The sequence below is a fragment of the Lampetra fluviatilis genome, chromosome 25 (genome assembly GCF_964198595.1).
Source record: "Lampetra fluviatilis chromosome 25, kcLamFluv1.1, whole genome shotgun sequence".
In the NCBI taxonomy this organism is placed as follows: domain Eukaryota; kingdom Metazoa; phylum Chordata; class Hyperoartia; order Petromyzontiformes; family Petromyzontidae; genus Lampetra; species Lampetra fluviatilis.
In genome coordinates this window covers 7,668,520-7,688,626 of record NC_136299.1, presented here as the reverse complement: position 1 = coordinate 7,688,626, position 20,107 = coordinate 7,668,520, and the positions used below count along the sequence as shown (strand labels likewise).

General features: G+C 43.0%; 1 protein-coding gene across 5 annotated transcripts in view; it reads right to left on the bottom strand.

Annotated features, from left to right (window-relative positions):
* Window positions 1–20,107, bottom strand: part of LOC144941754 (metastasis-associated protein MTA1-like) — a 65,018-nt gene that overhangs the window by 31,482 nt on the left and 13,429 nt on the right. For all 5 annotated transcript variants that reach the window (XM_078868168.1, XM_078868170.1, XM_078868169.1 and 2 more), the window contains exons 4-7: window positions 8,174–8,300; window positions 6,749–6,812; window positions 3,203–3,320; window positions 1,225–1,327 (exon numbers count right to left, since the gene is read on the bottom strand). In XM_078868168.1, the coding sequence (XP_078724294.1) occupies window positions 1,225–1,327; window positions 3,203–3,320; window positions 6,749–6,812; window positions 8,174–8,300 (412 nt within the window). The remainder of the gene's footprint in view (window positions 1–1,224; window positions 1,328–3,202; window positions 3,321–6,748; window positions 6,813–8,173; window positions 8,301–20,107) is intronic.

Below are 20,107 nucleotides of genomic sequence, written 5' to 3'. Positions count from 1 at the left end.
GATAGTATGCATGCAAGAAGGGTTATTTTATTTCAACATGCATATATTATACTTGTAAAAAGCATAGGTTTATGCTTTAAGGCACGAACCTCCTTGTTGACCCATAACCAAAAAAATGTGTTCCCTTTTCAATAATCTCATAACGCCTTCACTGGCTGTTCAGAAATCTGAGATGTGGTCGCATTTAGATGCTTTATAAATCCAAATTGTATTGCATGATTGTATTGTGTTATTACCATTCAGAGCAAGGTAAATTTATCACCTTTACAGATGGTGTTTCTGGAGAATACTAAACACTACTGAACACTCCCTTATATATTGTTAATACAAATGGATGCTGCTGTGGTGTAATTGTTAGCACAATGGGCTTCAAATCCTGAATAGAAAACAATAATTCGCGTCATTGTAGAGAATGTAAATAATGAAATAAATAGGCATAAAAACACCTCTGTCCCATATCTCTCTCTCCACAAAATAGTTTTTACACATATCCCATCGCTCACACGGCCTTCTGGGAGTGATTACATTCCATAGCATTGGTTTTATACAAGCAAACTCTGAAATGGTTTCAACGTTTAGTGCCTCATCAGCAGAATCATGCTTGCCTAAACCAATGCAGGTGAACTGCCAGACATTTATATGCAAGAATCCTGTGATAGATACGGGTCCTAGTTCGACGCATAACTATACAATTCATATGATCTCCTGCCACGGCAGATTTACAATGTTCAAGTTTCTTACATTCCCCCTGCCCCTCCCCCCCAACTTCTAAACTTGACGGTGATATGGCCCCGGTGTAAGCGTATTCACCGCTTGTTACAGAGGTTCGTGGTTGGATTCCAACAAGCAACCCTAGTTATTACTGCGGGTAAATTAACCATACAATTAACCATCTGCTTCACAGTGGATGTGAAAGATCCCTTGGCATTATTTAGTAGGCCAACTGTGTGCCAGCGTCACAGCTCAAATGTGCCAAATTCAAAAAGACATACAATCTAATTGTTCAAATGGGATTACGCGTAGCGATCGTCACCCCAACTGGCAGACCAATGTCCAATTAAAAGCCAGGTGCTGAGTCACCTTGTGTGCTGCATACTCGGGGTGCCCTTTCAAAAGTTTGAGATGAGATGTAACGTACGAAGCCTATCGGGTATAAAACACTCGCTCCAGTATAAAAGGGCGGTCTTTAATTTTTTTAAAAATAATTATTATGAATGTCCATACCTGGCAATGACGAGAAACTGATCAATGTGCCGCTGCATGAGTGGATTCTCCGGGTCCCAAACTCTCGCCTCCAGCTTCAGTTGGTCTCTGCAATCAGGCTCCCCTGTGGAACACGCAGAATGCTCCATCATCCCTTGTCGCTCGACGAAGAGCGAGTGTCAGCACACCTGCTCACAGTGGCATTTAACTGGTAAATCGACGTATTATTTGCTCAATATGAGCAATGAGGCAGTGGTCATTGCATATCTACAGCCCTTGTCCCAAGTGGGAAAAATTATATTTTCCTATGACAGGGGCATGTCTCTCCCAAGGACAACCACTGTTGACTTCTTCACAAAATGATAATATACCTCGGAGGGATGATGTGAACTGAATCAACCTCCAACGAGGATATCTACTTGTAACCTTGCAATTGCAAGCCGCTCACTCTATTGTGAGCCACCAGGCTGGTGTAACTTACTGATGGTCCAAAAAAATGTCAGTGGCAATAATGTTTTTGCACACGAGAATCTGTTTGCTGCTACCCTCTATTAATATCAACCCTTGGAACAGGCAATTTTGGTCCTAATCGTTTTTTAAATAATAAATTATACTAATTTACGGTGCCTGTTAATATTACTGGATTGCCATCTCAGTCACGGCTTTATTTTTGTTCATAATTCACCACGCCGCTCAGTTCAGTTTGGTGAGGTGGGTGCCCATGGTTAGATATCACTCGCCTCGTTTTCAGAAAATAAAATCAGAATTACATTTTACTGAATGACACATTCAAAATGAACTGCTCCTTAACTAATGTTCCACAAGGATCAACATTGTCGAAGCCTTGCCACCAGCAGTGCTGTGAGCAACCATCTTCACGGCATATGGGAACTAAGCCCATCACCTGTTGAGAATGCAATCTTAGCAAAATTACTATGAAAAACCCAGGCACAGCCACACAGTTTAATTAACCGTAAACATAAATCCCAGCTTGCTGAATGTTCCCGTAATGTTATCTAGACAATCCAGGTGGCTGAAATGTCACCACACATGTATTTAATCCCAATCTCCGGTTACCAAACTGCTTGTGTCTCTTAAACAAAGACGCAGCACAAAATATGAATTAGATGTTATCGTGCAGATACGACAGTGTAATTGTCCGAGGCGAGTTTGAAAGCTTCGTTAATAAATTGATGCCCTTTATTTATAACCAGTTACGCGCCCACCGGGACCAGACGTCTCTCTTCCAAAGGGTAGGTACAGTGGAACAGCAAACAACAAGGCATTCAAGAGAAAAAAAAAGACTTTAAAAAGTGACTTTCAAGAAGGAACTTGTGGTGTCACTGTTGTGGTTCAAGGATTTAAATGGGAGCCCTTGTCCAATTTCCCCCCTTTCTTCGTAGCCGGTGCCTCGGCCCTTCAAGCCCATGGGCCCCCGCTGCAATTGTACTGCCTCTGTACTTGTCAGCTACACCACCACTACATCCATATAACGAGGAGCTAATCTGGAAGTATTTCCAGAAAACCCCTCTAAGACAACTCCACCAATTTAAATGAACGAGTCGTCCTTTAAAGACTTATATGTAGTTCATGCAAATGAGCTAACCATTTTGATAAAATACTTCTGACCCAATAATTCAGCTTAATGACCCAATGTTACTTATCGGATGCACCATTTACAATAACACAGGGTTAGGCAAACACTATTTAAAATTATACAACAGGTACATTTATGTGTATATCTCTTTGAAACTTTTACACTTGCTTCACAAACATACTCAGTAACATTATTGTTCTAGGTATTTAGTTATTATTATTATTGCACCCTATTTGGTATTTCTGTTTTGTAAAATTCACGTCATGAAATTTGTTAAATAAAATTAATCATTGTAGGATCAATGTATTAACCATGAACAATTGAGAGGCTGGCCACCAGTTTATTATTAGGCAGACATATTGGCAGCAAAGAACTCTTTGCGCTTGCAGGTGGAAGTTGTACCATCTTTGAGAAAATCTGGGATGTCAGCTTGATAGCGGGGGCCAACGCGGATCTCTCCCTTATCTGCTAGGAGTGTCTTCTGAGTCGGATCGTAGACCAATGAGTAGAAGAAACAGTCCTGCGAGGTCAGTCCCCAACACAAACAGATCAACAGCACAGCAATCAATTTAACAAAAAATGCCAACAGAAAAAACGTCAAAATAATTAACTGCATTTCTGTATTAAAATCAGTTTAACACGTAGGCTTTCGCGACCAATATCATCCATACTAGAGGTTTTTGGGTTAGATCGCGTAAATATATAAATGTGTCGTTAAAACCTGCCACCACCCGACAGCCAACGAGTAAGGGTTGTCACGTTAACAAAACATGCCAATTCTTCACTAGTACAGCACTAGTCTATAGTGTAGTATATAGTAGTGTAGTGTATAGTATATAGTGTAGTGTATAGTGTAGTATGTAGTAGTGTATAGGAGGTAGTGTATAGTGTAGTGTATAGTAGTGTATAGTAGTGTATAGTGTAGTAGTGTATAGTGTAGTGTATAGTGTAGTATACTAGTACAGCGCTAACCGGTGTGTTGGAGAGCCAAGCCACAACATTTACAAACCAAGTACGACGTTTCGCCAGTAATTACAACGAGCCCCATCAGGCGACCGCCAGATTTGTGGAGAAGTCTTACTGTTTCGAAACACTGACGAATTGGCACGTTCTGTTTATGTGACAACCCTTACTAGTTGGCTGTGTCGGGTGGTGGCGGGTTTTAACGACTCATTTATATATTTACGCGATCTAACCCATTAAAATCATCATAATTTTGGTACATTTCACCCATAGTCAATCCACTGCTGAAAGAAGGCCTTGCAAAGCTGCCATCACACCTCTCATGATCCTGCAATGTAATAATCTATCTGACATCACACAAAATGTTCTTATCGCTCCATTTTGTCGGTGGACGTCCTCTCAGATGTGTTCTATCCCTTGGCCGACACTCCGTTATTATTTTTGACCGTGGGCCATCATGCTTTTTCGCAACATCTCCCGTTCAAGCTCCATTCTTGGATAATTTATTGTTTACCAGTTCAACATGTTCATAATCAGACATGCTCAATCCACCCGTTGGATGAAGGCCTCCCCAAAGCCGTTGCCATCAACATTTCATTATCACCCAAAATGCTGGTCAAGTGCATTTTACTGGTAGGAACGAAGTGGACCAGACCACCAATAGATTATATCGTCCGTCCGTCCGTCCGTGTATCAACATCGACTCCTACTGCAAACACTTGGCAGGACCCTACAAAAACCTTTTGACTCAGTGGGGCTTTCCTGGCTTAACAAGTGTAATAATACATTATGTTTATATTATTTGGTTATTCGTTCCTACCAGCCCACCCCGCAGGGTCCTGTTATACTATTTTAATAGTTGGGTAATTTCCTCATACATTTGGTCTACTTCTTCATCATTGTTTAACAATTCATTTGGACAAAAAAAGATTCGTATGGTTTGACAAGTGTCCACTTATTGTTGACCACAGCATCAGACATACACCATTAAGCAAGGTGCAATATAATTCCACTCATTTAATTACAAAGGCTCAAATGTTGATTCTGGCCCGAATACACATGCAAGAGGTTTCAGGGTGTGTGTTATATTAGCCTCTTTACAACGAGGACCGTAAACTGTTCTAATGCCAAGCGCCCCCATCCCTTCCAGGTGCAGCCAATTGATAATTGGATACTTTCAAAGGGCTATTTAACTGCACTGCTTGCGAGAGCCACATTGGACGCGATTATCAGCACTCTGCAACTGAATGATAGATGGTGTGTGACTGTACGTTTTCAGATGGGGTCTTTGTTGTGCATTTTAGCATTAAACACGCTCATAATGGACCCCTTCGGTGAAGCACGTTTGAAGAGGGGGGAGGGGGTTGCATGCTCCGTCCACTAATTTGCACGGAAATAAACAATCCGGTGAATGTTTGCAAAAAAGCATAGGGCGACCGCGCATTATGGTCAAATACGGTGGCACACTCACAAAGGTTAAATTATCTGAATCCTCCGAGGTGGCTGATTGGCCCAGGGCGCTTAGCTGACAATGCTGAGATCCTATGTTCAAATCTAGGCAGCAGCCTGTGATGATTAAATTGGGCTCTCAATCGAATGTAATAAATTGATGGTGTCAGCCGGTTACCAATGACTACACACAAAAAAGCCTGGTGTGTGTGAAATGTTTAATGATATCACGGTGTATTAACATGAGTTGAAAAAAAACCTGGCTCATGAGGGTGGCAGGGTGGCTCAAAGGTCAGAGATGGTTAGCTGGCACTGCTGATATAATGGATTCGAAATCAAGGTTTTAGCCACCTGCGATTAAACAGGGTTTTCAAGTGATCATCTCAACTTAGGAAGACAACGAACGCTAACAAAAACATCATCACATTAAAATAGGTGCTGCGCTTAATTTGGCTAAATTACAGCTGTGACCAGTATAAATATCGGTTTCACTGTTACGCGCCAAATATAACTCTGTGGCAAGGCGAGTAAAAAAGTGATGCCCCTTAACCTGTGGATTAGACATCAGTTGAAGGGATCTGGTTGGTTGCACTCCTCCATAACGTTCCAAATGGATACATTGCCTCATGAAAAGACGCCGATAGCATAATCAGGATAACAATTTGGTAGATAGGCGTTTCTATATAACTATTCTATAAAAAATATTCTTGGTTCTTTCGGTCAAGTCACGTAGAAGGGAAATAATAAAATAATAAAAATATAAAACAATAAAATTCTCACGACCTTTCGAATGCAACACAAGCAATCATCATCACGTGTAAAATCCACAGCAAGAAGTAAAATTATTTATTATTTTATTATTTACTTTCTACGTGACTTTACCGAAAGAACCAAGAATATTAATCCCTGCAGTCACGAAAGCTTTAAATCAAAATTAATTCTAAAAATGTCAACTTGTAACAACATGCACAGTATTTATTTACTCTCAAAACAGAAATAGAATGACTCAAAGGTGCGAGAGTCACGTGGTGAACTGGCACCAACCATTTCCCAAGCTCTATGGCCTTCTATATGAAGGTGTTATTGGCCAATTAATGTGTACACATGTGGAAATCAGGAGCAATCAGAGAAACCCCACGCATACAAGGGGGAAATACGCTATGGAACAGATCGAGTCCACATTATTCCGTACCACCACCTCATTGATGCCCATTTCTGCCATTCACAAACCATCGCCTCCATAGTACTGGATTACTGTTTTGTGCCACCACTGCTCAGTGATGGTGGTGCAAGCCTGTAATTATTATTTTATCATCCCCTCCTCACAAATGCCTGGTAAGAGCCGGCCATTGCGGCAGTTAAGATATTGGTATAAATCGCTGCGGGCTCAAAGCTGGTATGTGGCAACGGCTGTCATATCGATGGTGGCATCATCATTCATTGAGCACGAATGCTCTGGATGGTAAATTAATTGTGACAGTTAAATGCCAATCAAAGTTTGAAGAAAAAAACCCAGAAAATTAAAGAGCGGATTACCTCCTTGTCCAGGTACGAATTCAGAGCCTCCGTTTCATTAAGTAAAGTCACTCGGCATTTCCCTCTGCAAGAAAAAAACATTAATATTTCAAAGATGCTTTTTCTAGAACATTGCACCACATCTCAAGAAATGCTGTGGCATAAAATACAAACCAGACATTGCACCAAAACCAAGCCGTAATACATATACACGTACAACCCGTTTGAGTACCCACTGCTTGGTGAGGGCCTCCCCATGCTTTGCTCGTCATGACCATATTTCACCACGCTGGTCAGGGCATGTTGGCGAAGGTAGGAGCATATATATGGAAGCACAGAAGTACAGAACAATGGAATTTGCTGCACTGCCCTCTGCTGCCCACCACATAACACCGCAATGCCCTATGACAACTTGTGCAGGGTGGTCATGCACAATCTAAGCCTCATCTAGATTCAAACTTGCTTAGCTTTCGAGATTGACCTTTCACCAAATCACCCAGAATCTATAATGTCCAACACAACTGCAAATAGTCGGAACTCACTGCAAGTTATACACAATGCATCATACGTAAACATGTAAAATAAATAAAATATATATTTATACATCCAAACCGTGTACACATGTATTATATATGCACTCTACTGTGTAACAGCCGACTTACTGAACGCAACACTAAAAAATGTATTGAACATCTGTGCCAGGATTCGGCATCTGTATAATCATCGGCATCACAGGCACAGAAAGGAGGGCACAAGTTTTTTTTCTGTCCTGTGTAGCGCTGGGGCAAATAGAGTGAGAGACTGTGAGCTGCCCAGCCTCCCACTTGTTTCGTTTTCTTTGCAAAATGGATGCTCTGCTGTTGCACAATTGTTCTTAAGAGAGCCCTAACAAAAATATTTCTATCTTGAAGAAATATATAATATAATCCGCAGACAATTGGGGTAAATAATTTAAGTTTGCGATGCATTAATGTTACAATGACAACAATGGTGCAAGGTTCCTGGGTGTTTTTATTTATCTATTTACACTTGCGCTCACATTGGCGTTCATCACCAAGATCCCGTGTAAATTCACGACAAACCCATTTATACTACTGGGTGGACAGAGGGATTTCAGAAACCAGCCTCATTGTTCCAACGGTCACGAGCAGAGAAAGAATCGAACCAGCAACCTCTGAACTGGAAGACCAGTGTGCTAACCACCACACCACGGCAGCTTAACTTTATTTATCAGTCAATACAATTTGAATGTTAAGTTTGTTACGAGATATTCCTATGTGTGCGGCAAACCAGTATTCGTTTTTTTTACATGTTTTGTTGATGCGTTACCGGTCATACAAATACAACTATTATAATTATTCTACTCTACGATACATGGTTCATCTCTACCGTGAGGCACATCTATGGTGAATTTTGGCCGTTTAAACCACCGCTTTCTGTTGTCACCTGATGTGCGTGGCGGGCAGGGATTCAAGCTGGCGCGACAGGAAGAGCTCCCGGTGCTTCAGCTGGTGTCGTTGCTTCTCTGTCAGGTCCTGCGCCGTGGTGTCCTCCATCTCCTCCTCCAGTTCCTCTGCCGAAACAGGGAAAAGTGAGACCATTTAAGCTCGCATCACTGACTCGTCGCTCTGATCATCATTTACCAGACATGATCGACCAACTGCTGGACGAAGGCCAACCCCAAGCAATCGCCATTTCACATGGTCTGGCAATGCAATAGTCCACCTAGCACCCGCATGAGTATCATTTCACCGCTCCATATCCATGGTGGACGTACTCTTGGACACGTTCTCTCCCACGGCAGGCACTCGGTTATCACTCTTGACTTTCACGGCAAAGGATGGATGATAAAGGGCCTGCAATCCCCACTCCCTCTCATCGTCTTGTATTCACCCAATAGCTATTGCTTTGTCACTCAAGAGATGACAGTGAGGCTGTGGTAGTGAGTTGTTAATCCATTAAACATTTTTTTCTCGTTCTCCAGGTCAAATCACTCCCTCTCACCAAAAACCCTCCTTTTGGAAATGGCGAAGTTTTTTTGTACGCAGATATTTTGGTGTATTGTTCATTCCTGTACTGCTCTTGCTTTGCAAGTTACAACCAAAAATGACAACCATCTTTCAACCGATTAATATTAATATGACTGACAACATCACCTAGAATGTACCCAATGTCATCAGACCTCAGAAGCTAAGCAGGCTTGAACCCCCATAACGTTTCAAAGAGTGACTGCCATGCACGCCAAGCTGTAATAGGCAGAAACTTAGCTATGATACTTTTGATTTCCAGATTCAGCAACCTGCACGCACCAATGTGGTGAAGTATAGTCAACTAACCCACACCAGGAGAGTCCTCACTCAGCAGTGAACTGACAGAAGCCTGCACATGTCCATGGACATGACAGTATGATATCGATATTATAACATATACGGCTGGGGTGACGTATGTACTTTAGCACTGGCATATACCACCAAAGTCCCACACTGACCAGCATGATGAAGTATGGTCAATTAACTCCCACGAGGGGAGGCCACATCCAGCAGTGAATAGATAAAAGGCTGTACGTGTAAAAATCTACATACAGTGGTGGTGGAGTGTACACTTGAGCACAAGGCACATACCACCCCCACTCCACCACAGCAAATGTTGTAAACCAGAACATTGGAGTTCCTGAAAGAGCTGCCCCTTTAAAAGGGTTCCCAGACAATGCGTCGCCCTGCCACCCATTAAAAAGTGCATAGTGCTTAAGCAAGTACTGCAAGTGTGTTTATCGGTTTAGACTTTACAGCCTATTATTGGTCAGCAAGTCTGGGTAAATACCACTGGAGGCATGTGGTCTGGAGTGCAATGCCACCCACTCCACAATCATTATCAATCCACCATCATCAACCATGATCAATCCACCATCAGTCCCGGAAGGCAATCGGTCAGTATCCTTTATTTTTCTAGGAGATTAAATAAACCCGTAGAGATACATGATTCTAGATTTGAAGTTTTCGTGACTGCAATATATAATTACTCGTCACAGCCACCTCTGAGACACACTTAAGCGGTGTGCTTTCGCTAAGTTGTCCCCACCTGAAGAAGGCCGCTTGTGTTGCGCCCGAAACGTCGTGATTAAATTTATTTCAATTTTTTACCTACGTGACTTTACCGAAAAAACCAAAGAGTAGAGAGATACATAAACCATTGTGTCTATTGCAACGGTGACCTAGGTCAACAAGGCCTATATACAACTATATTTAGAAAACTATAAAAAGCATTTACAAAAATGGAAAAGCTATATTGAGCTGGCAATAATAAAGTACCAAAACAGAAGGGCGGTAAGGCGTTTAGAAATGCATTTTCTAATGTTATTCACAGTGACATTCGAAGATATTCCCTGACAATGAGTTGGAGAAACAAAAGGCATAAATATATTATGGAGAAAACAGAAGCCATGTTGGATTTCTGACAATGCAGTCAATAACACATATTTTTACTTTGGAGAAAAAAACTAATGCATTATATAGATAATTATTATTTCATGCATTATTACGCTTGTTTGTCCAGGAAAGCCTCACTGTGTCTCAAGTCTATTTTTCAGGAGGGGCCTGATAAGTTTTAGAGGGGGGGGGATGTTGCTATGTTTAATCCCAAAAGAGTAATTTGCAGGTAATTTCTCAGCTTTGGGATGTTTGACAAATACCAGTTAGTGTTTTTTAGCTATCTATGGGGAGAAAGTGGAGAACTCTGGAAACTCATGCAGAACAGGAAAAGAACATACAAATCACCACACGGAAAGGTGACCTAGTCGGGAATGGAACCCACAAACGTATTGCTGTAGGGAACTAGCGTTACCACTGCATCAACCCTGCCGCCCCAATCGTCGAGGCACACGAACACACACATAGCAGGGTGAGAATCCGGATGAAGCGCAACAGCCAACGCACAGAGATAAGCAGCTGCATCAGGCGTTGGTGCCAACGCACTAGGCTGAATGCACCATATCAAAGTCCTCACAATTACCTAATTATACTTAATACTGAATTAATGTATCTTTTTAAGGACTCGGTCAAAAGGGACAAAAGTCAGTATCACCATACCGCACTCAACAACAACAAAAAATTTAATGTTCTTAACTGCCAAAGAAGGGGGGCCAAACTTGCTTTATAGCCCTAATAGTCAGTTGACGACGATTGTAAAATTCTCACCATAGCTACCATTGAGGTAACAGCACAGGAATAATAAAACGTGCATACTACTGCCTCAGTGATAATGCGCAAATCGGTAGAGGCACTTAACAACCATTCTGAATGTAGCGCCTGACCTAGTATTTTCAAAGAACCATTCTCCTCTTCACAGAAATGGGCCAGGTCTCTATGCAACAGGTAATGAGCACCCGACAATCGCCAGTTTTGAGATACGGTAGTAATTAGGTGCGTTACAAATTCAAGATTTTCTACATTTTGCACTCTGCGGGGCAACCAATGAACTTTCCTCTATCTTAAGAAAAAAAAGTCACTTTGAATTTTCCTTGTCAATTATTGTTCATGGTGTTGTTTGCCCAGTAAATCCTCAATGAATTCCAAGAGCATATCAGAAGTGACCTGCAATGGGATGGTTGGTGAAATCTACAATATATGTAATAATATAAATTAATTTTAATATTTATTTAAATGCTTATTTTTAGATTTCCCTTCAAACATTCACTGATGTGAAATATATAATTTGCAAAGGTGTCCATTAATGATGCCATTACCATATTTTCCAGATTATAACATGCTCCGGAAAGTAAGATGAATACCAAACTTGTGTCCGGTGTCAATAAACGTTTACAAAACTGGCCACACACACTCACCAGGTTAGAATATACACACTCGACTTTTTCTTTAAAATAAAAGTGGAAAAACATGTCTTCTAATCAGAAAAATGCAGTAAACGTGGGAAGCAATCCAGAAAACCCAGAGAAAAATCAAGTTTACAATGGAATAACACTCTAAGGTCGGGGAAACGTATTGCCTGGCCACATGATAGCATAGCGAGTTTGGGAGTTTCACAAATCTCTATGTGACCCAACAACCCTTGCAGACAAAGCATGGCCCTTGTTCACATTGGGTGAGGTCAATACATTTAACTTAGGTGGAACACAAAACTGAGATCTAGTTGCACCACTCTGAAAGCCCTGAAATTAATGATTTTCATTAACATTAGGAGTGGATGTTGTCAGTAGCAATGTAAGCATTACCAGCATATGAAAATGACAAAATAAACCACATGCACTGGCAGAGCCAATTATGTGCCCATATTTCAGCAAAGGGCAGAGAACTCAGTTATTACGACCAGTGCAGCTGTTATTATAAAGAAGCTTAGAGCGTAATTATGCTAAACGCTCAGGACTTTCTGTTTCGTAGTGAGAGAAATGTGCTAATTGTCTAATGCTGTGTAAACATAAAACAACACGAAATAATGACCCCAAGTTGGGACAATTAAAACATGAATATCTCAACGAGTCTAAACAAAGCTGTGATGGTCCACAGTCCCTTATCCTGTCATAAACGGTACATCTACAGCCCATTTGTCATTCCAGTGCTTGATGAGGGCCTCATAATGCCATGCAGGCAGTCAGGGGTTATTTCACCAAGTTTCACCATGCTGGTTGTTGCGGGTTGGTGAAGGTAATGTGGGGTAAAGAACAATGGATTTTGCTGCTCTGCCCTCCACTGCCCACAACACCGACTATACCTATTTTATATAACTATATCCAGGCTCAAACCTGTTTAACTTCCTAATGTCTGGTAGGTCGAATTTTTGGTGATTTGATCATAGGCAATAAACAGCAAAGTGCACACAAACCCCATCAAAATGGCCAACGCGAAGTAAATTTCACTGGGCTAGCCAAGCTCAAACCTGCTTAGCTTATGAGGTTTGACGGGATCTGGTGCATTACGGGCGATTTTGTCTTAGGCAATAAACACCCAAGTGCACACCACTCCAACCCAAATGGACAGCACTAAGGAAATATCACTGCGTCATAGCTTGCTTTGTTGAGACATGAAAAAGAAACTCTCCTAGCCACATCTAAACGTGCCCCAGTGTGCCACCTATCCAAACAACCGGTACCCTTGCTGCTACTACTGGGCAGTGACCTTTTCTAGATCGGGATGATAAACCCTACTCAGAGAAAGAAATGAAAACTGTCCGGCTAACGCCTACTCCTTACTATGCCTCGCACGTGACCCCAAGAAAATAAATTACTGTACTGTAATAAAACACAAATTCAGTAACTAACAGTATGCCTGCCTGGGTTGGGACTATCCTTCCATAAAAAGGTGACAGTTCAATATTGTTGTTAATCTGTGCCTAACAGCAAGCGGGCCGTTGGGATGTCACATGTCGTGTGAGGTCGTTAACGTGGAGCAGATATCATTAAATTTATATTCGTCACGTAAATGAGTGTAAAGGCATGAGCAGTCAAGAAACATATATACATAGACACACACTATTTTATGCAATCAATTACAAAGAGACTATGGCACCTTAAGGATTCTTCAGGTTGAAAGCAATTGCCAAAGGCTCTTAGAATGAGACTATTTTACATTTTTGGATATTTAGGGATCAATATTTATGAGACTCAGAAAGCAAATATCATGAGCTGCATAGCCATTTAAAATCGCCTAGTAAATAAAATAACCAGTAACTGGAACAAATAGTACAAGAGCATATCGAGTCATATATGATGACTCATATACGAGTGATCCAGCGTTGGTGCATCACGAAGATTTGTGGAACTCCCACACCCACTCATTTGGCTGAGAAGTGGCTAGGCGACAGCAATTCGGCAAGTGAGTTCATGCACCTGTGTGGGTGGACCTATGAATGTTCGCCCTTCACATGTTAGTGCCTTTTCTTAAGGTAATCTGATTTCCTCCTACACAAAGCAAAACACTCATTAAAGGAATTGTCCAAACATCCTACATTGGGTCCCTACTTTTAAAAGTCTAGACACTCAGCAAGGCCTTCCCAGATAAAAACAGGATATTTACACAACCGTATTATATATATTATAAGATGCTCCAGAAGTGAGATACAGCCCAATCATGTGCCCAGTGTGAAAAACGTGATACAAATTTGGCCTCTCAAACATGCACAACGAGCATAATATTTTTTAAAAACACCCAACTTTTTTTATTTAAAATAAAGGGGGGAAACAGTGCATATTTTAATTAACAGAACATGGTATTATTTTATTTCCAAGAATAATGTGACACGAGGGTTTAACTCTTGTCTACACAAGAGCCTGGCTACTTGACATTGGTACTGTCCAAATGGATGTGTGCATCAATAACGGCGTGGAGCGGAGAGAACGAAGGAGCTGGTTGGGGGAGAGCGCTGGGGTTAGGGGCAAGGGTCGCGAGCGTCAATCCTCATTGCTTACCTAATCACGCCGTCAAAAGGTTACGTGTTAGAGAGCAGGGTGCCACGGAGGTTTCAAAAATTGGGCCATTTGTCACCATTACTGCTGTGTGCCCACATGTCCGTCGCCAAATTACCAGAGGATAAAAAAAAGGATGGAATGGTGCTTTCCCTCCGTCACAAAACGACCGGACGTTTAAAACTCAACACACCCGCAACACAACCACGGAAAACATTTAGGTCAAAAGCCAAGATTGCCCAGTGGTGGAAAATTGTAAATAATTAGAGTATTCATTTGTAAAAACCTCCAGGCCATAGAGAAACGAGATAAAATGATGCAGCCCAATGTGGTAAAGCAAATTAATTGGGAATCAATGTGGCAAAGGCTGGATCTGGCAATTTAAAAAAACTACAAATACTACACATCACAGAAGTTACATTAAATAATATATATATTTTTTAAATATCTTTTTTTAAATCACACTCAACAAATTTGGTATCGTCCGAATAATTTTAGCCATGCATGAAATTCAACCACTGACAAATGTCGTAAACACACGCCGTATAAGGCTTCGTACGATTCAACGCATTGTTTTAAACGAACGACAAAAATTGCACCGCACCCCGATGTTTTTTTTCATCCCAGACGCAAAAACATCAACGGCGGTGAGCGCGACATTACGCATGCGGTAGCTGCTTAGCGGCAAGAGGTAAAGGACCTTTTGTTGCTCATCTCTGCAATCCATAATACGGGGCCATGGATACACACATTGGGCGGAGCTTGCTATGGCTCATTACGGTCCTCCGATCTAGGGCTCTTGCATGTCTGTGTCTGTGGCACTTGATCCAGCTGCATGGGCTGCAGAAACCAGAAACCACTGCACACCGACCGCCCTGGCGCATCTCTGGTGTAACTTTTGCATCCCTATAGCAATGGGAATCTGGCCAGTGCAGCTAAAGAGCAGTGAGCAGCAGCAGAGACCGGTGAGGAGGGTGGTGGTAGGGAGTTTGGGGGGGGGGGGAGAGAACGCCGAGTCAGCAATAGTGAAAAGGGGGTGTTGTGCTACCATTGACGGCAAACAAAATAATCCTGGGTTACTGTACTATGTGCGTGCGCGCGTTCAAATCTCAATCACAGGGCACTTTGTCACAGTGCGTGGTGCTGGGTGCATGGCTTGTGTGCCGGCGTGGGCGTATGGTGTGTGCGTGCTTGCGCTATGTTCTTGCTATGCGTTGTTGTGCATATAGTGTTGGTCTATCACAACGCCCCTCCCCCACACGCCCATCACTCTTCTCCCTTCCCCCACCACAGCCGCATGCTACTCCCCCACAGACGCACAGACCCCCCACCCCCCCTCCTGCACCCCCCCCCCCAACAGGTCTAGCCACGGCCGTCTGGCCCTGGGTCTCTGTGAGCCCTGCTCGTACAGACTGGGAAACCCCTTCTTGTGCGTCTGGTCCGTGGGTTAATTTGATTGGAAAGACTTAAATTCCCCTCCATCGCACATGTCCTTCCGAACGTGGCTGATGCAGGATTTAGCATCATTTTTCTCCCTTTTTACACGGACGTGGCAAACCTGTAAAGTTAAGGCCGCGCATGAGAGCTTGACAGCTCTTTATAATAATTTCATAGGTAAATATTTTTTAATTGGCTCATAACCATTTCATATAAAGGCCTGCAGGGGGTTAAGCTAATTTGATTCATGACAAGTGGTGGATTGCTAATAATACTCGCGAGTGCTAATTGACCGCGTGCTCAGGTACAAAATTGAAAACAACAGGCCCGAGAACACTGCGACCACACAAAGCACATGCGGTACATTTTCACATGATACTCGATTTAATAACAGTCTGAATCACTATTTTCCGTGCATGAAAAGACTGTTTGTCTCTGCCAGACTCCCAGCGGGTCTTTCATCCCCCAAGCGCTCGCCTAGCTGTACACGAGCAGTTCGTATCAGCGCGGCATTAACCCCTTTTCACAGTGGCACAAATGCTTTTTCTTGTTTTACTGTCGCAAACGTTTACCGCACGGCACCAAGGGTTAATTGTGAAAAAATTAATTTAGCCCCCCGTGTTTACGTAACGCTTAGTGTGGAAGAAGCACAGTCCACTGTGTCGTGAACGCAGGTTACATAACCTCTGCAGGGAAAGCCCTGAAAACGAACGAACCCTGTTAGACACGTTTTTAACGAATGCATTCTCACATTCAGAGGGATCGTATCTTAACTCAGATTTGATGCGCGCAGAGATTTATCATCAGAGGTGGGACAAAGTCATTGTTATGCAAGTCCAAGTCGAGTCGCAAGTCATCAAATTCATGACTCGAGTCTGACTCGAGTCCAAGTCACATGACTCGAGTCCACATCTCATAGGTGGGACAAAGTCATTGTTATGCAAGTCCAAGTCGAGTCGCAAGTCATCAAATTCATGACTCGAGTCTGACTCGAGTCCAAGTCACATGACTCGAGTCCACATCTCATAGGTGGGACAAAGTCATTGTTATGCAAGTCCAAGTCGAGTCTCAAGTCATCAAATTCATGACTCGAGTCTGACTCGAGTCCAAGTCACATGACTCGAGTCCACATCTCATAGGTGGGACAAAGTCATTGTTATGCAAGTCCAAGTCGAGTCGCAAGTCATCAAATTCATGACTCGAGTCTGACTCGAGTCCAAGTCACATGACTCGAGTCCACATCTCATAGGTGGGACAAAGTCATTGTTATGCAAGTCCAAGTCGAGTCGCAAGTCATCAAATTCATGACTCGAGTCTGACTCGAGTCCAAGTCACATGACTCGAGTCCACATCTCATAGGTGGGACAAAGTCATTGTTATGCAAGTCCAAGTCGAGTCTCAAGTCATCAAATTCATGACTCGAGTCTGACTCGAGTCCAAGTCACATGACTCGAGTCCACATCTCATAGGTGGGACAAAGTCATTGTTATGCAAGTCCAAGTCGAGTCTCAAGTCATCAAATTCATGACTCGAGTCTGACTCGAGTCCAAGTCACATGACTCGAGTCCACATCTCATAGGTGGGACAAAGTCATTGTTATGCAAGTCCAAGTCGAGTCGCAAGTCATCAAATTCATGACTCGAGTCTGACTCGAGTCCAAGTCACATGACTCGAGTCCACATCTCATAGGTGGGACAAAGTCATTGTTATGCAAGTCCAAGTCGAGTCGCAAGTCATCAAATTCATGACTCGAGTCTGACTCGAGTCCAAGTCACATGACTCGAGTCCACACCTCTGTTTATCATAGCTTTTTATATCACGCCAGGTGCATTCAGTAGTGAACACCTTGGGTTATGCACTCTCTCTTAAAATTACCACTGCCTGCCACGCCTGGGTTGGGGGGGGGGATAACCACAGACTTTTGACAAACCACTCAAGCTCTAGCCAACTAGAAACAAGAACTGCGGGTGAACGTGTCACAGTCACTTCGTGTTCCATTGAGCATTAAGGCGATGATCATCTCATTAAGCGCTGACACAGTGGCAGAATTTCCACGTTCGCATGGTGAGGGCGATAACATCCACAGGACAACCACTGTCGGCTTCCCCCACGAAACGGTACCCGTTTTATGATACAAAAGGATTGGATACGTCAATCCCCAACCAGGATTTAAACTTGAAACCTTCCAATTGCGAGCCTCTAGATCGACCGCCGAGACATCTGGCTTGTGTGTGTGTAATCCATGGCAATGGAATGAAAAGGGCCAACCTGAAAATGAGAAGTCGGCACTGAGAACTGACAGGCGGCATGTGTCTGCGCGACCACTGCGTATATCTCCGTCGCATCGCCGACTTACCCAATCAATTCTCACGCAGATTTGTATCTGCTGTGCTAAATGATACCGCCTGTCACTCTTTTTTTTATCTGCTGAACCCTTCTTCTCTCACACGAGTTCCCCCCCCCCCTCTCTGTGTGTGCAAGTCAAGCTGTGAGATGCGGCACACAGCTCGTTCAGTCAGTCGTACGAGTAACGGAGAAAGGTGAGCCAATCGGTGAGCAACACAGTGCTTAACAAAGCAGAAAACGACCCGTGACATAACAGTTCCTCAAGTATTTACAAATCTCAGCGGGGCAGGACAGCACCAAGAAAATCATGGAAGCTAAATTCAACTGGCAAATCTTTGACACGTCTTCATTGGCAATGATCACCAACCGCGGGTAAAATGCCACGTGATGAAAACCAAGTAGAACACACACACACAAAAGTAGAACACACACACACACAGATATGCCAGCCGACAATTGCACGTGAGTTGTCACACACCAGCCAGTTACTCGATGCAGCTTTTGACATACCAGGTCCAGATTTTTTTCTTTTGCGAATATGAAAAGCAACCGTCTATTTGGTGCCAAAGTGTGTGACATGCACGCATTCATATGCAAAGACAACCGCTAACAAAACATCTGACAAACGACAAGGGATATTTGGAAAATAGGTCCCAAAAAAAACTCACTCAACCCTCAACTGGTGCCACACAAGATACCATGTTTTCAATTCAACTACTCAATCATAAGCGATATTTTAGAATTGGCCTTCACAATAAAAAATGCTTTCAAACAAATGGGCATGAATATGTAAGCAGATAAATCACCAGCAAAATACTGAAATCTTAAATCGTGCGGCAAACAGTCGTCTTTTTGGCAAAACCAGAAAAGAAAACAGCAGCCAAGGAAAGAAGAAATGTAAAAAAAATATTCAAAAAGGGAGAAAAAAAAATAAACCGGGCAACGTGCCTGCATGAGGAAGTCTAGTAACTTCCATGGCACCTAAGCGCTGCCATTAATATCCAGGGGGGTGAAAGGTTGCACACAGGCACACGCGTAGGAACACATGCATCTAGGCACGCACGCGCACGCTCCCTCGCATAATGCCGCTGGCACCGTGCCAGGCTTGCGGCAGCCAACGGGAGGCAGCCAGGGGACCCACGCAGCTCAGTCACCTGACCCTGCCCCAGCCACACGCAATCGCCGCAGGAAAAAAAAGAGGTTGGTCTCAAAGGGTTGGAGGGTTGGGGGAAGATTGGGGGATATCTGGGGGCGGAGTTGTTGTGTGGGGGGGTGGCGGCGGGCAAGCAGAGTGGGAGGGGGGGGAAGAGACGGCTGGTAGCAAGGGAAGGGTGAGGGGGGAGGGGCGGGGGTACAGAAATGCAGGCCCTCGTATGACAGCACCAGCAAGATGGCATCAGCTCACGTCAGCAATCACTTCCTGAACCAAATCCCTCCTCCTTCTCACCGCTGTACAAGGCGATTTTTTTTCTGTGTGCGTGCGTGTACAGGCGTTCTGGCTACAGGCAAAGGTGGCCATGTTGAACACGCCGGACAAAAGCAATGGGCTGAAGAAGGCACGCAGGGGGTGCCAAGGGTTATATTAATTTCAGTTGCTTCGCCTATTCGCCATTTAAATTTATTTTTTTGGGGGTGGGGGAGAGGTATTTTTATTTATTTTAATAGAATTTTCTGAGCGAGGATGCAGAATACGGGAGCGCCAGAGGGCATTTAAATAAGATTCCACATCACGACCTAATTATGCAGATCTTTTAACATCTCTGAAAATGGCCGCATATTCTCAGTTCCCTCCACCTCAACTACAACCGTGCCAACTGACTCCCAACTATGGCGGACGTGCCACAATTTTTTTGCACAGATTTTTTTTTTGGGGGGGAGGGGGGGCGGTTTAAATAAATTAAAAAGTCCCAAACTGGATATTGTACAGATTTACCTCTGTGTGAATACAGTAATAAAGCAGCTGCATTGGTTTTTATTACAGAAGCCAAGGAATGCTTGGGGAGGAAAGAGGTTGAATGATGACATTACCTATTGAAATAAGAAGTGCATGTCACATATAAGAGACCATGAAAGTTTTCCAATAGATTTTTAAAAATGCATTTTACACATTTTCAAAGCATGTATCTCTGTGTTTGACCCCTATCTGATTAATTTATACAATAAAAGCAGTACACATTAAATAT